Source organism: Salvia hispanica, chromosome 2 (assembly GCF_023119035.1).
Source record: "Salvia hispanica cultivar TCC Black 2014 chromosome 2, UniMelb_Shisp_WGS_1.0, whole genome shotgun sequence".
NCBI lineage: Eukaryota > Viridiplantae > Streptophyta > Magnoliopsida > Lamiales > Lamiaceae > Salvia > Salvia hispanica.
In genome coordinates this window covers 29,376,803-29,392,685 of record NC_062966.1, presented here as the reverse complement: position 1 = coordinate 29,392,685, position 15,883 = coordinate 29,376,803, and the positions used below count along the sequence as shown (strand labels likewise).

The following is a 15,883-nucleotide window of genomic DNA, read 5'->3' as shown; positions in this document are numbered from 1 at the left end:
AATCTTTGGATACAATCTTAATATCATATTTTTAATTGCACAAAAATCGTATTAAACATATAATACTACTTATTATATTTAATAAGTGAAAGTGAACTGGATTATTCCAAAATTATTTAGAACTCAAGATGACAGCTGCATGTTAGAGGCATTCATAATCATAAATTCAGAATGCACTCCATATTCTCCATTACATAAGCATCACAATAATTTCAAAGTAAAACTACTAGTATTATTCAGCAACAATTAGTACTATTTCATAACCACTAACTACTAGTATTATTCAGCAACAATTAGTACTATTTCATAACCACTACAGATTTTGTATTGATCGTGTTTACTTACATGCCATGGAATTTTATGTCCTCTACTTTAGTAACGGATTACAAAATGGCTTTAATATGAAAAGAATCCTAGTACATCCCAAAAAAATTGCAAATATGGCACGAAATAAAATTTTCAATCTCGGAAAGATGAGTTGGACCATTGTCTATACAGCCCGGGACAAACTTCCACCATTCTAGCTCATCTTTCCGAGAGGCGAAAATCTTGCATAGTTTTAAATCCATGTCAATTTTGCAACTCGATGAAAAAATTATCATAAAATAAAATGACAAAATCAAAACATGATAACAAACATAAGAAAAGCTGAAAATACAGAGATTCATGAGAAATGAAACATAAAATATCTTTTTCATCAAAAATTCTACAAAACAATTTATCTCCCAAGTACATATATTTACACAAAAGAGTAGCAAGTATTGAAATACGCATTGCACCTAAATCTGAAGACAACATGCTAAAGATGCAGAATCCGAAAACAGTAAAAGATGGTGAAACTTGCAAGCTTACGATATCATGTACAGCTGACGCAGCAGCGAGAAGACTAATGCTCTGGTTAGCATCTTTCAAAAATTTTGTAGAGTTTCTCCAATGATGCCACCTGGAACATCAACAAATTTTACTTTAAAAACGGGAACTTGGGATATAGTCATTGAAAGTACAAATTGGGCAAAGGCGGAAACGGATTCACAAGGTTGAGTACCTTGACAAAAGTTCCATCTGTAGCCATTGATGTAGGAGGCTTGAGGAAGAGCCTCATGGAGGGAAACAAAACATGCTGAATCGACCATTCGCGCTGAGACCAAGCTCTTTCAGCCTCCAAAAATAGATCTTGCTCAATTTGTTCTTCTGGTATGTCATCTGGTTACCAAAGGCACATACGTTTTATACTTCAGAAAATCAGAAACATGCAACTGAAAGAGGAAAATATGTAGCATATTCACGAATAAACTATGTAATGTGCTCAACTAGAGATCATAATATAAATCCATAATTAGCCTTTTTCCTTTTAGAATACAAAGCCCAGCAGACTCAAGTCATATGATATGAAATTCAATATGCAATGGCTCTGCAGACTTACCAGCACTGTGTGACGTACTTCCTTCTACAGGATCTCCAGAAGGAGATCTTTTATAAAATTGTGAGCTCTCACCTGATGGATTTGGCAACAAAGGGGGATGGAAGGCATAGAAGTTCGCAATAGCTGCAGCGATTGTTTGAAAACAGTCCTTCTCATCATCCCAATTAACCTGTTAAACAAGAAATATTAATAAATGATGTATTGTAAGATAATACTATATGGAGTTCCTTGAAACTAGGCCTCTATGTAACACCATAGACTAAAATTGTCAAAATGAGGTGAGAATAGCATTAAAGCGCCTCAAGTAGATAAGTGTTGTCAAAGGGACTACATAATGGAAAACCTAAACCAGCAATTGAATAATAAAATTAGTTTGTCTTGACGGTAATAAAAATCAGCTATATCAGGAGAGGATATTTTTTCTAAAAATGTGAAGCTTACATCATTGCCCAAACAAAGAATAAGCTCTGGAACACGATCCATATCAGGTGTGTATTGGTCAAGTACAATGGGCAGCCGGGACAAATTACCATCCGGGTCAATATGAATGCCAAAGTATTCCTCCAACATCTCAGTTTTCTCCTTGATCACATTAGTATTCATCTAGCAACAAAACACAACAGAAGTCAGAAGGAGAAGAATGACAAGTGGAACATATATGAAATGAATCCACGGACATATCTTAAGCATGTTGCAAGAATTGCTAAAAGCTGTCATTTCATGCATAGCCATTGCAGCAGTTAATCACAATACGAATCCCCAGAAGTTTCCCCAAGATTAACAACAGAATGAGTGTATTTAAGACTAGGAAAAATCAAAATCATGCTAACAATCCCTAAACATTATAGAAAGGACCGTCAGCATTAAGAAAGTTACTTCTGCTATCTTTTCTTTCAGGTTTTCATGTTCAATGCCTTCAGGTTCCAACTCGTCCTCCTTTAGAGCCAGCATTACTAATTCCCGTAGAGGAGCGGGAACACTCAATTGAATTGCGCTAAAATGTGCAAATCGACGTAAAACTTGCTGGTACATGAGCTCTTTGCTGCCAAAGCATCAAGAAGAAAGAAAACTTATCAGATAACTCAGACAACCAAGAAAAATTGATAAATACAGTAATATGAAGCAGGACTGACATTGAAAACTGCATGATGTAAAGCTATATTCATGGATCAGAAAGAAGAAGACAGTCCTAGTTTACATAGATCTCATCTGCTAGAAAATTTTACTTCAAAATTCCAAAAATATCTGAAGGTCACTCAATAGCTACATAATCACTTGCAGAAGTCACAAACCAATAAAGAATATTCTCATAATAGTTTGAGCCACATGCAATGTTTCATAAGATACAAAATCCACTACTTCTCTACCCTCGTCATACACTCCCAAGCCTGCAACAGAAAAACTTCTACCTCAAGTTGACCACATTAGCTAGATACAGATGAGTGTTGTGCTGCAGCAGAGCAAAAACATCGTCTGCCATCCCAAGGTACGTGCAGTGTCCAACAAGGTCCAGCAACTCTATAAGATCACAAGTCAGCACACATCATTGACAAATTCATCAAAAATGGTTCTCAATCAATAAAGGCATGACTTAACCAGTGTGGCAGCTAGAGTCAATCTCTCTGATAAGTTCCTGAATGCTAGTAAGGTCTGCAGTCTCCCTGGAGTTCCTCCTTTCTTTGATTGAAGACCTGCAGTTGAGAAATGAGTAAGGATGGGAGTCTGAGAGAAACCAAAGGCTACAGGCTTGGACTTTATGCGATGATTTCCTTTTTATCAGAATGTAAAAGTAATGACTATAATAATCGCATTGCTAATTGCAGAAGATGCATGACAAATTTCGTCCCACATCAATCGTTGCAGAGAAATAACTGTCACAAACCCAAAAGGTCATAGGCAATATAATTTCATGATCTATTCCAAGAATCATCAATCCAGCAATTATCCGTATGATCTGCTGTTTACCCTACAACCATTAGATACTGTTTCTTCATGATCGAAAACCTGTTATAGATGTATGTACTTCAGGAGTAGTCGTCTTCTACCTCATGGAGGCCAAGCAAGAACTTCGTTGCAGTTGACTAGACTGTGTGCTCTGCAGGTATGCATCCAACCTTCCTGCAGGATCCTGGGAATCCATCCTTACCATTTTGTGCACGGGAACTTTTTGTGGCTTTGTTCCTAGAAAGTTTACAAATGAAGACTAAAGATTTAAAAGGAAAAGGTCGACAACAACATATTCTGGATTCGCAAAAAGGCTGAGAGGAGAGCTTTTGCTTACCAAAAGACGAGGGAGGAGTTGAGGCAGCCTTGCTCGTAGAAACTGAATTATCTAAAGGATCCACTTTCTGCCTCAGAGAAAAGGAGGATTTTAAAGGAAAGCCAGACAACGGTTTGTGACATCAAGCAGCAATATAAACAGTATGCTCATACTAAGAAGACGTGAAACAGAACCATACAAAAAAGTTTCACCTGAAAGTTAGTTGAGTGCGAATTTTAGTTTCAGAATGCTCAGAAAATTACTACGCCAAAATAACAATGAAAAAAAGCTGAAGGTACAGACAAATCTACAAGGATATATAAGAAATCAAGCTTGTGCGGTACATTTGTTTAGAGTACCTGTTCTCGAAATGTCCTCGACTCATTGGAATTCCTCAATTTTGACTCAATAGCAGATTGTATCTTCTCAATTATAATTTCTTGGTTCAGGAGGGTTACCTGTGCATACAACAGAAGAATAGAAAATAAGTATAATAGAAAGTGCACCAAGGTGTTTTAGTTAGCTTCTAGACCTCATTCAATAAAGTGTTGTGTGTACCTCTCTCTTAGTTGGGTGCACATTTACATCAACGTGTTCAGGTGGCAACTTGATTGACATGTAGATGAAAGGTTTGGATGCCTTTGGCAATGTAGCAGCATAAACAATCTCGATTGCTCTCTTTAGAGAACCACACTCCACGAGTCTATCTGAAATAGGGAATGTAGCATGAGGAAGCGGGAGAAACCAAAAATGTCGCTCAAATTTGAGCACTCCAATGTAAGAATTTTCGACTGACATAATTAAGTGCTTCAAAACCAGAAAGCAAGGAGCAAAAGTAAGTTTCAACAATACTGGCAGACATATGAGAGATTAAGGAAGCTACATACAAAGGAGCCATTTGCTGCAAACAGACGCACCACACAAACATCAAGTTATATTCATTTAATAGCTAAAACTGCAATAACTAAGCAACAACTCTGATCTTAAAATGAGGAAAATATATAGGATAACAGTACAGTACTAACTATATCCCTATGTATTAGGAAGTAAAAAAACCAACCATTGATGAATAGCACCATAGCTATCTTCTTTGCGATGTAGTTAGAATTAGAAATAAATCCATCCATCTTGAAACTTGAACTCGATGGATCATCAGAGACTTCTATCTTCAAAAGGTTTTGTGCAACTGATACCCCATAGACAGATCTGATTGCGTCAAGCCTCGAGGATTTAGAAGCTGATTGAACATCTGCTCTAGCAGCTCCATGCTAAGAGAAACATACATCTCAGATTCTTGTACAGAAACAGACAGAGTGGAAGTGAACCTAGTCAGTGGACAAACCTTTCTGCAAGAGAAGCTTATGCTCGTGTGATGGATGGCAAACCGGCAAATTAAATCGACTATCTTTGGGTAGTCATCAGCGGAATTCTGAAGTGTTTTCTTCCTAGCAGCCATGTTATAAAACAAATTCTCTATCTGCCAAAGAGAAGCATATCATGAAAAAGCAATCATGGTCATCAAAAGGAATATTAAGTTTTAGCAAACACAGACGGATGTTCACTTTGTAAGAGGCCACTCAGATACATACAAGTAAACTATGCTAAGTCAAGCACCATGTTCATTCAATTTTGATTGGATTATTTTCTCTCTTGGCTTGACTTATCAATTTTTTGTTTTAATATATTCAGCCCCGGAATCCAAATTTGTTTTTAGCACTCAAGTTTAGAAAAAGCATGTGATCAAAGTAAGATGCATACCATAATTTGAGTGCCTTTAACAGCTGCACATGCTTTTGGTTCACACCCCATCACACCATCTTTATAAGTTGCCCTATCAAATGAGGGTGCACAAGAGAATAAATTAATAAATAAGAATTAAGTTTATGCTATACAAGCTTAAATCTTGAAAAGTATACGGAAGAAAAAAGAAAAAAATCCAAAAGTTAAAAGAACTAGTATACAAAAATAGAAACCAAAACATGAGCACTTGTTTGGGGAAATCCTAGAGAGCGTTGGATATAACAGGAGCTGAGATCAGATATAAACTTCCAAACCTAAAAATAATAGGTAAAGCCACAACAGAAATGAGAGTATGATGAAAGTTAGGACATTGGTAAGATGAGAAGAAGATAAGCTTAGATGAGCATAGATAATAAAAATAAAAGACATTGTTCTTCTTTATAAAAAGCAAATGTTACAGCTCCCATTGGTAATATAACTTTAAAAAAATTGAAGATTTAATAGAAGAAGTTGCATGAAGGAATCCTCACCTAAGTGCTAAATAAAAGAGTGCATTTCCAATGAAAACTACATTATAACTTTATAAGAAGCATGCGAACTACTTTAGGCTTCCCTAAATTGAACATAGTGCCAAATTGCATAAAGAAGTAGAAAAAGGTCAGCCATCAATACCTGTATCCATGTAATTGATCTTTAGTTATGGTGGTAACTGTCACATGACCAACATACGTCATACTTGCTAACGCCTCGCCTCTAAATCCCATGGATTTGATAGATTGTAAGTCCTCATATTTACTCAGTTTAGAGGTTGTATGCCTTTCACATAAAATTGGAAGATCTTCATACTACACGCAAATAGAAACAATCAGAAAATTAAACACAACAAATGAAATCTTAATATATCACTACAAGTTGTAGCAGCATATAGTAATACACATTCCTAGCATATAAAACGCACGAAGCCTTTCATCAACAGAACAGGCAAGTGATGCGTTCAAAATTTTCTGCTATCAGAAAGATTCAAATATTTATAATGTATATCATAACATCATGTCAACATGATACTCAACCACCACAAGACAAGTCTCTTCTCTCATCTACAACTTCGCACAGATCGAACTAGAGGAGCTCGATCGTGTTGCAGCCTGCTTCAAGCTTGGACTAGCTCCACATATTTTTTAGAATTTCATTCTTTTGCCGAGGTGTTATTTTTCCAATTCATGCTATTTAATTAGCATATCACAGCGTACTAACCAAATTACATAGTCCTACAAAATCAAACTTGAAATGAGCAATATACATGACAAAAAAAATCCTCATTTCCCCAATTTCATCACAACATCTAAAACTCCAACATCCAAAACAAGAACAACTGTAAACTAACACAACACGCACTACACATAGAGACGCCAACTACACGCACTGAGCACGCAATTAAGACTGCGCAGGAAAGGGGGGAAAAGTGAAAAAGGATCTACTCGAATTCCATGACCGTCGTCGGAGACTTGGATGAGTTTGAGGCCACCGTCTTTCACCACCACGGTGATGGAAGTTGAGCCGGCGTCGATGCTGTTCTCGATGAGCTCCTTAACGGCGGAGACCGGCCGTTGGATGACCTCACCGGCGGCGATTCTGTTGACCACCTCCTCGTCCAAGCGTCGGATTACCGGCGGCTCCCTTTGAAGTGGACTGGGCGTGCATTCTTCCAACTCCATTTTTGAAATCGAAGATGAGATTTTGGTTATGAAATTAGGGATTTGGCGCCAAATGAGCTAATGTCAGGAGTTGCGCTTATATAGTTGTGAAATTGGGTGCCTTTTTCAATCAATGAGTGAAATAAAATAAATTCCTCGGTTAATTCATAAGCTTTATGGAATTGTATAATGAAATGATAGATAGTGTACTACTACTTGATTAGTGAAAAAATATCTCATATAGTAGTATTAAAATGATGGACCCTAGTATTATATTGGAGATGTTAAAAGAAAATTTGCACTTTTTGTGGACTTTAAAAATATAACTCGATCCGTACCATAATAAATGTCACACTTTTTTTTTTAGTTTGTCCCATAAAAGATGTCACATTTCCTTTTTTTGGAAAAAAACACTCTCTCACATTAATATAAATATATTATTTTCTCTCTCCAACTAACACACAAAACATCCTAAAATCTCGTGTCATTTTCCAAGTATGACATCTACTCCCTCCATCCCAATTTAGGAGTTAGAATTAGTTATGGCACGAGGTTTAAGAATTTGGTGGAGTGTGTAATAAATATAGTAAGATAGTGAAGTATAATAAATGAAATGAGTTAGTGGAAAGTGAGATGGTTTGACTTTTAAAAGATGATTTATATATATATATATATATTTTTTATGTAGATAATGACATTTGGATGTAATTTTGATGAATAATGGGATAAAATTTTATGTCCAAATATGGAAAATTCTAAATGTGACTCCTAAACTGGGACGGATTTTTATAGTAAAATGTGACCATTAAACTGGGATGGAGGGAAGTATTATGGAACGGAAGAAGTACTATTTACAAAAATTTAGTCGAGATTAGGGCTGGCAATTTTTGACACGACACGATAACACGACACGAACCAGCACGAAATTAATGGGTTTGGGTCAGAGTTTATAGTGTTCGTGTCCTTATCGGGTCGACCCATTAAGGACACGAAAATTTCGTGTCGTGTTCGTGTCGTGTTCGTGTCGGGTTCGTGTTATCCGTTAACAATGCGTGTTCGTGTCGTATTCGTGTTATCCGTTAACACATAATATTTTAATATTATTATTCTTATTAACACATAATATTTTAATATTATTATTCTTATTATTTTCATTTTTCAATACTTATTTTCGTGTCATTAATGGGTTCGTGTCGTGTTGACCCGAAACGGTTCGTGTCGTTAATGGGTTCGTGTCGTTAATGGGTTCGTGTCGTGTTCGTGTCTGAGGGTAGCGGATCGTGTTCGTGTTCGTGTTTGAGGTTTTCTTATTGGTCGTGTTCGTGTTTGTTGTTATCGTGTTCGTATCGTTATCGTGTCGACACGATAACGACCCGACACGCACGATTTGCCACCCCTAGTCGAGATATGTGTCGTGTAGCAATAAAAACCATCAAATGAGATTAACATAATTGTTTCTCATAAGAAAGAAAAAGGAAATAAGTGTACGCTATGAAAATGATAATTTTAATAATTTGTCATTTTCATTTAAAAGATATACTATTACCGATAAAATGATGGTATATTTTGATGCATTTTTCACACTTCACCTTATCAAATTCATCACACAAACACAAACAAAAAGTTTCCTCTTAAAATCTACAACAGCTTAGCTTTGAATAAGTACTTCGTTTTACAAGAAAAATACTAGTGCTTTGCACAAATAGTGGGAGGATCACATTTTGCAGCAATGCATAGAGAGTTGAGCATATATTTCTAAAACTAAGTAACCAACTGGCTGAAGACGTTGCCTACGACGACCGCTTCCGATCATCATCATCCTCCTCGTCTGAATCGCCGCTCTCCCGAAATCGCGGATTTTTTTCCTGTAAACGAAAAAAAGAATGGTGGAGTGTGAATAATCATGAAGAAATATGGCCAAGTCGCTTCCGGTCATCAATCAACAGAACCGTGGAAGCGAAACAAAATTCCCGGTGCGTTGCAATTTCTAAATTTTGACTTCAAGAAAGCAAATTTCTACAATTGAAAAAATTCCAGTAAATTGAAAAAAATGTCCAGTTAGGGCTAACGCCTCTCCTTATCACTGCAGCTTAGGCAATAAGGACATGAGAAATCGATGCCTACACTTAGATATATGTCGGTCCTCTACGGGTGTGATCCTAAAGACATTATATAGAAATCAAGGACCTCAAACAACTAAAAGTGGCTTCACATACAGATGCTTATGTACAGAGCAGCGAGGGTGGGTGGAAGAAATCAGAACTGAAGTGGTCGATTTGAAAGGTAAGTAAACAACTAAAATTAGCTTCACATATGATTCTTGTATAACCATCAGAAACTTACAGGTCTGGGTTCATTATCTGGATTTCTCCGATACACGAAGTCTGACTTTCTCCTTTGAAAATCTGACCCACGGCGGTCATCTTCTCTATGTCGCTTGCGTGGGTAATCTGTTTTTCCAAAGAAAGTCATCGGATTAGTGAGTTCCATGAGAAGAATCACAAGGCTAACCTAAATGAGAATAATACCTCTGCCACGGTAGGAGCCCCCTTGACCGTAGTTTCCACCTTGCCTACCATCTACAAGAGTAGAAAGTCAACGACAAAAATGAAGCAGTGTAAATACCTAAGCCAACATGTGTTAATAACTTAATATTTTTACCTATATAAGTAAAGATAATTTATCTATTCATTTATTCAACTAACAGCAATAAATTAATAGCCCCTCATCGGTGATAAAAACAAAAGGCTTACAGACCAAAGAAAAGAAAAAAAGCAAAACTACAAAAAAACACATTTAGATATCCCTAAACAATAGTATGTAAGATTGTTTGTTAATGTATTCAGCAAGATTATCAACCTTTGGCAATTGACAAATAGACACGTGGCCTCAATAATATTAGAAGAGCTCAAAGGTCACTCATAGAAACAGAAATTCAAGTGACAAGTTCTAGTCTTCAAGAGCGACATGCAGAAAATGCAAGGCTAAAGGTGTTTAGTGACTTACAGTTTGGTTGCATGACAGGTGCAAATGAATCTAGCGATCCAGCACCATAATCGACTAACTGCCTCTGGGCTTCCAACTCTTTCTGGACTATTTTTCCATAACCACCTCTACGTATGACAGTTAAGGAATTCGATATTTAGGTAGCTTTATTATACTTAGAAACTAATGCACTTTTTAGATACATGAGGATATATACTAGAGTCCATATCACACGGACAGGCAAAGAACAACAAAACAGTAAACTTGAACAAATTCAATTGTGTAATTATAAAATGGCCTGAAAAGGATATCTGGATCGTAGTCTGTACGATATTCATCCCGCACCTGATACAGAACATAAAGTTAATCATTGCTAGATTAGCAAGGAGAAACAGAACTATAGATGCCTCACCTGCCCACCACTCCGCCCACGTCCCCATTGCCTGCCTTCTTGAAACCCCCAATCAAAGTCAACACGAATAGGACGGTCATCGAGAATAGTCCCGCTGATATATTTCACAGTATCTTCAGCATCTTCTCTGGAGTAGTACCTAATATGTATCAAACTCCATAATGAGTGGATGAGTGATTGAGAAATATTTTGGTTTTTGTTGCTAATTTCAAGATTATGAGCATTAGAAACATAAAGCACTCAGCTACCGACAAAGACGAGATCAAATATAATTTCAGATAACATGAAAATACTCGAGGACAATACAAGATGCCACGGTGTCGAGCTAGAAACTTTAGCTAACTAAATCACTTAAAAGCCACTATTATCCGTTAGCCTCTAATTGACAACAAACCAATGCTCGTCGCAAACCAATCTATAACGCTTACATTACGAAGCAGAATCCGCAAGGAGTCTTGCTGTTCTTATCCAAACCCATGACCATCTTCTTTATCTCCCCCGCCCGAGAGAACAGCTCGTAAACCTGCTCCTCCGTCGTGTAAAACGACATATTGCCCACGTAGACGGTGGTCGAGGTCAGTAGTGCCTCCTCGTACTCTTCCTGCGTCCCGGAAAACCTTCTGTCCCTATACGCCGACAATTTGGTCGGATCCTAAGCAAGAAAATTCAGTAAACAAAATACGACTATCTCATTTCATCAAAAAACAAGCTCAAATGCATAAATTCAGTATTTTCTTATAGCAGTCAGCTCAAATTACTCTCCCATTTACCTAGGTTAGCTGAAAACAGAATACGAATGCGGAAGCAAAAGTGAAGTCAACAATTCGCATTTAAATCGATTACTTCTAATCCGAATTCAAACAAATAAGAATGAAAACTCATACTAGAATTTACCTTGAAAAGTGAGGCCATCGGAGACTCCCACCAGAAAATTTTGATTTTTCACAGAAAAAAATTGGGAGGAAACGAAGCCCTAATGAAAGAAAATGCTAATTGAAATTGAAATAGAATAAATGGGCCGGGCTTTTTGTATTCGGGCCGAATGTTATTTACATCGGGCCATGAATTTGGACATTAATTAGTAGATGTCACGCTAGAGAGATGGCACAGGATTTTAGGAAATGTTATTTTGTGTGTTAAATGGTGAGAAAAAATATAATTTTATAATTGACGTGAGAAAGAATTTTTTCTAAAAAAAGAAATATGACATCTTTTGTGAGACAAACTAGAAAGAAAAATGTGACATCTAGGAGGGATTATGTAAAAATATGACTATAAGTTGATTATTCAAATCTAAAATCTTCTACTATCAGTTTTCAATACTCCAATCCCTATATGCTCTATCTTCTTTTTAGTTTACAACATGATAAACTGGTCGAGCCGTTTAAGTCTGCTTAGAAAATTATCCAACCGAAATCGATAAAAATAGAATTTTCTTTTCAGATAAAAATGAACTACCAAAGTTTTCAATCTCGTCTTTCTTGTGGAAATAAAGCAAAACTGAAGTCTAGAAAAAAGTGATAGTAGTATTAATTATCCGATCTACTCCCTTCATCCCACAAAGATAGTCCCACTTTGACCCGGCACAAGTTTTAAGAAATGTAATGAAAAGTGAGTTGAAAAAGTCAGTGGGATGTGAGTCCTACTTTTAAAGTATTAGTTTTATAATAAAATGTGAGTAGGAATGAGTTGATAGAATATAGGGTCCACTACCAAAAATGATAAAGGTGAAATGGAACAAACTTTGTAGGACAGAACGAAATGAAAAAATGGGACAATCTTTGTGGGACGGAGGGAGTAGTAATTTGGGTATGATCGAAAAAACGATAACAAAATGAATATTTTTTAAAAATAATTTCTTCATGCTATTAACTTAATTTTTTAATTATAAAAACAATAATTAGGATAACACATAACGTATATCAATTACTCGAATCATGCTATAATAACAATTATTAAGCACTACGAAATAAATAGCTCATACTACAACAGAATTTAGTGACTATTGGAATCCCAAACTACAAAAATGGAAGAATATTAGGCACAAAACCATCAGAGTATTGACTCATGGTTTTAAACGAATGGCAAAAAAAAAATTCTCCTTAGATAATCACAACTGCAAAAAATATGCTCCCGACTTCTTTCATCATCCGTATAGAACTTTACTTACAGATGGCTCAAGGACGCTTGGTACCTACATGATCATGAAGTAGCTGACGGAAGTGCTAGACGAAGTCCATCAAGTTCGCGTTTTGCAATTACTTGACAGCCTAGGCGAGACCTGAGGAAAAACATCATGCGTATAAGCTTCCAGAAAAGAATATGATCAGTATCAAGCAAACGACCTACGTTTTTGTGAGGCCAAATGCAAGATCTAACATGTCCAATTCCTCATCGACTGGATCTGGTAATTTATTATATTGGTCTTCATCCTGCCAAATACAACAAAAGTTATTTGGATAAGTGGATAAACATCTGAACTTTAGCTGTATCACTGGGCATTTTCGGGGGTAGCTTACCATGACGATAACATGGCAAGTGGAACAAGCCATCGTACCCTCACATGCTCCTGCAATCAATTGATGAGATGTAGACTTAATCACTTAGAAAAGAAAATATTAGGATGTAAACATAGTTGCAACAAATTCAACCTATCAACTATTGCTAGTTCACAAATTGCGATGCAGAACAGAAACAACTTGCAAATTCACCTTCAAGATCTATATCATTGTCATGAGCAGCTTCTAGCATTGAAAACCCCTCAGGGACACTGATATGCTTCTCCTCTCCGTCTTTGTCCACAAAAGTTACATTTATTCTGCAAGAGTCCACACAAATGCATCAGATAATAGTTATTATAAAAAATAAATCACGTGCCAACTTTTGACCTCTGATAACTTCTCCAAGTTAAGAGTTTTTGCCTAGTGAGTCACCAGTTCTGAAGTCAGGTTCTTTGCCGTTTCAATGGATATTATAGTCTCAAGCGAAATGATAATATAGTGTTCAGTATACTTTGCTTTTACTCTTTAAGTATGCTTTTCTCCCTTATAAAAACCTAAAGGGACATGACTCTCAGACAGAATTTTTCCCTTATTAGATAACTGCTTCTTTGCATCTCTCTCTCTCTCTAATAAAATGTAGATAAACCTTCAGCACCATGTCACCATGACTCACTCCCTGGGACATGACTTCCTTATCTTAAAGGGAAAAAAATTGAAAAGTTTCACAAAAATAACCTTTGTGGTTCTTCATCGCCTTCCTCTGAGTCGAGTTTGGCTGCAGATGTGCAAAACGATGCGTGGCTCTGAATACAGAAGAAGACAAACAGGTTAAAGCTACCCACATACATATAAGCAGGAGATACAACAAAAATGAGGGGAAAAGCAAAGCAAATACATCAAGTTACACGTTAGCATCAAAAGATAATAAGAGAGAATCATCATCTGCATGAGTGAGACAAAATAATAAGAATAGCACCATCCAATTTAAATACTTGTGTTAATCAAGAAGAAGAAAACAGAAAAACTGAATGAAGTTGCTAGTTCTGTAAATGTTCTTCATTGCGACTATTTCCCCCACTCACGGAAGAACTGAAAGTCGCTAAATCTCTAAATGTGGATTGTCTTTTTTCTTCCCCAAAGTCGGCCAAAGCTATAAAAAGCAAATACACATGCTTTTAAGTAGAAAGCACAGATACACTTGCATTTCCTGTAAGGACCTAGGTTAACAATGAATGTGTGGAAAGAGACTTCCAGAAAATCCAAACAAAACTCATGCACCTTAGATTTTGATAGAGATGCACCTGGATAACAGGTTTATAACTTTATATGAGGCACAAGGGTTGTTAATTGTGGGTTTATGTATTTGGCAAGGGCCTGACAGGAGTAGGTTATTAATAAGCATTTCTAAGCTAGATTAGGCTGTGGTATGGTATTTAGCTATGCTTACCTCTATCAGATTTGCTCTTTTATACTTAAAAAGATGGTATATCCATGAGCTTCAAATTTCCTAGCTACATTAGGATCTAGCATTTTTTTACCTTAATTATCAAACACCTATATTAGGTATCATATCTATTGGATACAAAAAAAAAAAAAATTCCAACTGTTTGACATCTGAATATACGCAAATGGAGTAGAGTTTTGCATTCCATGCATGGAAAACTAACCTGTGTTTTTAAATACTGATTATGAGCCATGGAGTTTGATAGCAGCGATGAAAATTTTCGAGCTGTTAAGAAGACGAGCAATGAGTCAACAGAATTTAGTGAAACAAAGGAAGCCTCATGAGGATTTGTCAGTAAAATTATTAGATGAAACTTTAAATTTTGTACCACACTAATACACTATCACTTCATATAAAAATTTGTAAGAGAAAAGATTGGAGTATATCATACTAGACCAGGATTCCTAGAATTCATTCACAGCACATTCAAGTTTTTGAGAAGTTTCTACCATAGACTATATATATCGCAGGAGAATAATAGAAACTACTATGTCTTATTTGATCATATATTGATGAATCTCATATATTGATCAGTAAACCTTTTATCATAAGTGTAATGATCTTAAGCAAAACTGCAATCGTTAACCACCTTTTCCCTAAACAGATGCATCTCGCATAGAAAGCTAAACAAATAATTATAAGAGCTAACTCTAAATTTCATCAATTTAACACAAAATATCTAGACCTGACCTGCAGACGAATCTCGAGGTCGGTAATGGAGAGCTTGCAGAGACCTGCTATATCGTTCTCGTCGGGATACGTATGGGACGACAGATTCAATAAGGTTGCGAACGAGCGGAAGGACGAGAGCAGCCCCGCGCCGGCACCGGACTCCGACCGGTCTCCGCCCAAGAGCGAGCCTTTCACTCCAACCGTCCATACTCTGTGAAATTGAAAATGGAATTAGGTTGGACAAGATAAGGGTTGGGCTTATCAATTTAATTGTTGGGCTGCTTTTGTTTTTGGGCTTGGTAGAATTGGAATTAGAATTTATTGGTATAGAAATGTTTTTATTGTGCAGCAAGCAGTGGTTAATAAATTTATTAATTTGGGAATGCTCCATATATTAGTAACTAAGAAATCTTATTGTTATTAGTAGTTGTTGTGCATCCGTATTTTTCAAAATTTAAGGAATGATTGAAAGTGTTCCAACTAATTGTAGTATTTTAATTACGAATCCGAATATGAGTTACGAAAAATTTAATGTTGCAAGTGTTTCAGTCTAATGCGAAAAAAATATATAGTGACCTAGGACTACGAAACAGTTATCATCTAGTGTGTCTTAAAAGTTATACATACATTACATGTAAAACTAAATATTTTAATATTATTACTCCTTGCGTCTTATAAAAATATAGGCATGT

General features: G+C 36.3%; 3 protein-coding genes across 7 annotated transcripts; all 3 read right to left on the bottom strand.

Moving 5' to 3' along the window:
* Nucleotides 1–279: 279 nt before the first annotated feature.
* Nucleotides 280–7,200, bottom strand: LOC125204108 (DNA mismatch repair protein MLH1-like). Of its 3 annotated transcripts, XM_048102666.1 has the most exons (17): nucleotides 6,902–7,200; nucleotides 6,096–6,268; nucleotides 5,442–5,514; nucleotides 5,026–5,160; nucleotides 4,744–4,951; nucleotides 4,242–4,390; nucleotides 4,043–4,141; nucleotides 3,705–3,771; nucleotides 3,469–3,604; nucleotides 3,020–3,114; nucleotides 2,833–2,941; nucleotides 2,300–2,465; nucleotides 1,865–2,026; nucleotides 1,424–1,592; nucleotides 1,046–1,203; nucleotides 853–943; nucleotides 280–548 (listed from the first exon to the last, which is right to left on the bottom strand). In XM_048102666.1, the coding sequence occupies exons 1-16, from the start codon at nucleotides 7,136–7,138 to the stop codon at nucleotides 899–901; spliced, it is 2,181 nt and encodes a 726-aa protein (XP_047958623.1). In that variant the 5' UTR covers nucleotides 7,139–7,200; the 3' UTR covers nucleotides 280–548; nucleotides 853–898. The 3 variants fall into 3 exon arrangements, with proteins under 3 accessions (XP_047958623.1, XP_047958622.1, XP_047958624.1); XM_048102665.1 differs by lacking the exon at nucleotides 280–548 and having other exon boundaries at nucleotides 675–943; XM_048102667.1 differs by lacking the exon at nucleotides 280–548 and having other exon boundaries at nucleotides 675–943; nucleotides 1,496–1,592.
* Nucleotides 7,201–8,732: 1,532 nt separating this feature from the next.
* LOC125204159 (nuclear cap-binding protein subunit 2-like) lies at nucleotides 8,733–11,546 on the bottom strand. Of its 2 annotated transcripts, none has more exons than XM_048102726.1 (8): nucleotides 11,409–11,546; nucleotides 10,943–11,166; nucleotides 10,515–10,653; nucleotides 10,414–10,447; nucleotides 10,124–10,234; nucleotides 9,646–9,696; nucleotides 9,461–9,567; nucleotides 8,733–8,982 (listed from the first exon to the last, which is right to left on the bottom strand). In XM_048102726.1, the coding sequence occupies exons 1-8, from the start codon at nucleotides 11,424–11,426 to the stop codon at nucleotides 8,908–8,910; spliced, it is 759 nt and encodes a 252-aa protein (XP_047958683.1). In that variant the 5' UTR covers nucleotides 11,427–11,546; the 3' UTR covers nucleotides 8,733–8,907. The 2 variants fall into 2 exon arrangements, with proteins under 2 accessions (XP_047958683.1, XP_047958684.1); XM_048102727.1 differs by lacking the exon at nucleotides 11,409–11,546 and adding an exon at nucleotides 11,285–11,303.
* Nucleotides 11,547–12,452: 906 nt separating this feature from the next.
* Nucleotides 12,453–15,412, bottom strand: LOC125208450 (adrenodoxin-like protein 2, mitochondrial). 2 transcript variants are annotated; one of them, XM_048108069.1, is made up of 7 exons: nucleotides 15,210–15,412; nucleotides 14,683–14,744; nucleotides 13,751–13,818; nucleotides 13,226–13,332; nucleotides 13,034–13,083; nucleotides 12,864–12,946; nucleotides 12,453–12,795 (listed from the first exon to the last, which is right to left on the bottom strand). In XM_048108069.1, exons 1-7 carry the CDS (start codon nucleotides 15,397–15,399, stop codon nucleotides 12,717–12,719), a joined length of 639 nt encoding a protein of 212 aa, XP_047964026.1. In that variant the 5' UTR covers nucleotides 15,400–15,412; the 3' UTR covers nucleotides 12,453–12,716. The 2 variants fall into 2 exon arrangements, with proteins under 2 accessions (XP_047964026.1, XP_047964027.1); XM_048108070.1 differs by lacking the exon at nucleotides 14,683–14,744 and having other exon boundaries at nucleotides 15,210–15,280.
* Between the last annotated feature and the right edge of the window lie 471 nt (nucleotides 15,413–15,883).

Bases quoted from the DNA above. Each gene is read 5' to 3' on its own strand.
- LOC125204108 (XM_048102666.1), bottom strand. From the start codon at position 7,138: ATGGAGTTGGAAGAATGCACGCCCAGTCCACTTCAAAGGGAGCCGCCG. The intron at 3,772-4,042 runs GTACTCTAAACA...TCTCTGAGGCAG, and splicing joins CGAGGACATTTCGAGAACAG to AAAGTGGATCCTTTAGATAA. The intron at 2,027-2,299 runs GTAACTTTCTTA...TTTTGTTGCTAG, and splicing joins TGAAAGAAAAGATAGCAGAA to ATGAATACTAATGTGATCAA.
- LOC125204159 (XM_048102726.1), bottom strand. The intron at 9,697-10,123 runs GTAAGTCACTAA...CTACTCTTGTAG, and splicing joins ACCTGTCATGCAACCAAACT to ATGGTAGGCAAGGTGGAAAC. The intron at 8,983-9,460 runs GTAAGTTTCTGA...TTTCGTTTACAG, and splicing joins CAGATAATGAACCCAGACCT to GAAAAAAATCCGCGATTTCG.
- LOC125208450 (XM_048108069.1), bottom strand. From the start codon at position 15,399: ATGGACGGTTGGAGTGAAAGGCTCGCTCTTGGGCGGAGACCGGTCGGA. The intron at 12,947-13,033 runs GTAAGCTACCCC...TGTATTTGGCAG, and splicing joins CTTGCCATGTTATCGTCATG to GATGAAGACCAATATAATAA. The intron at 12,796-12,863 runs GTAGGTCGTTTG...GTTTTTCCTCAG, and splicing joins GCATTTGGCCTCACAAAAAC to GTCTCGCCTAGGCTGTCAAG.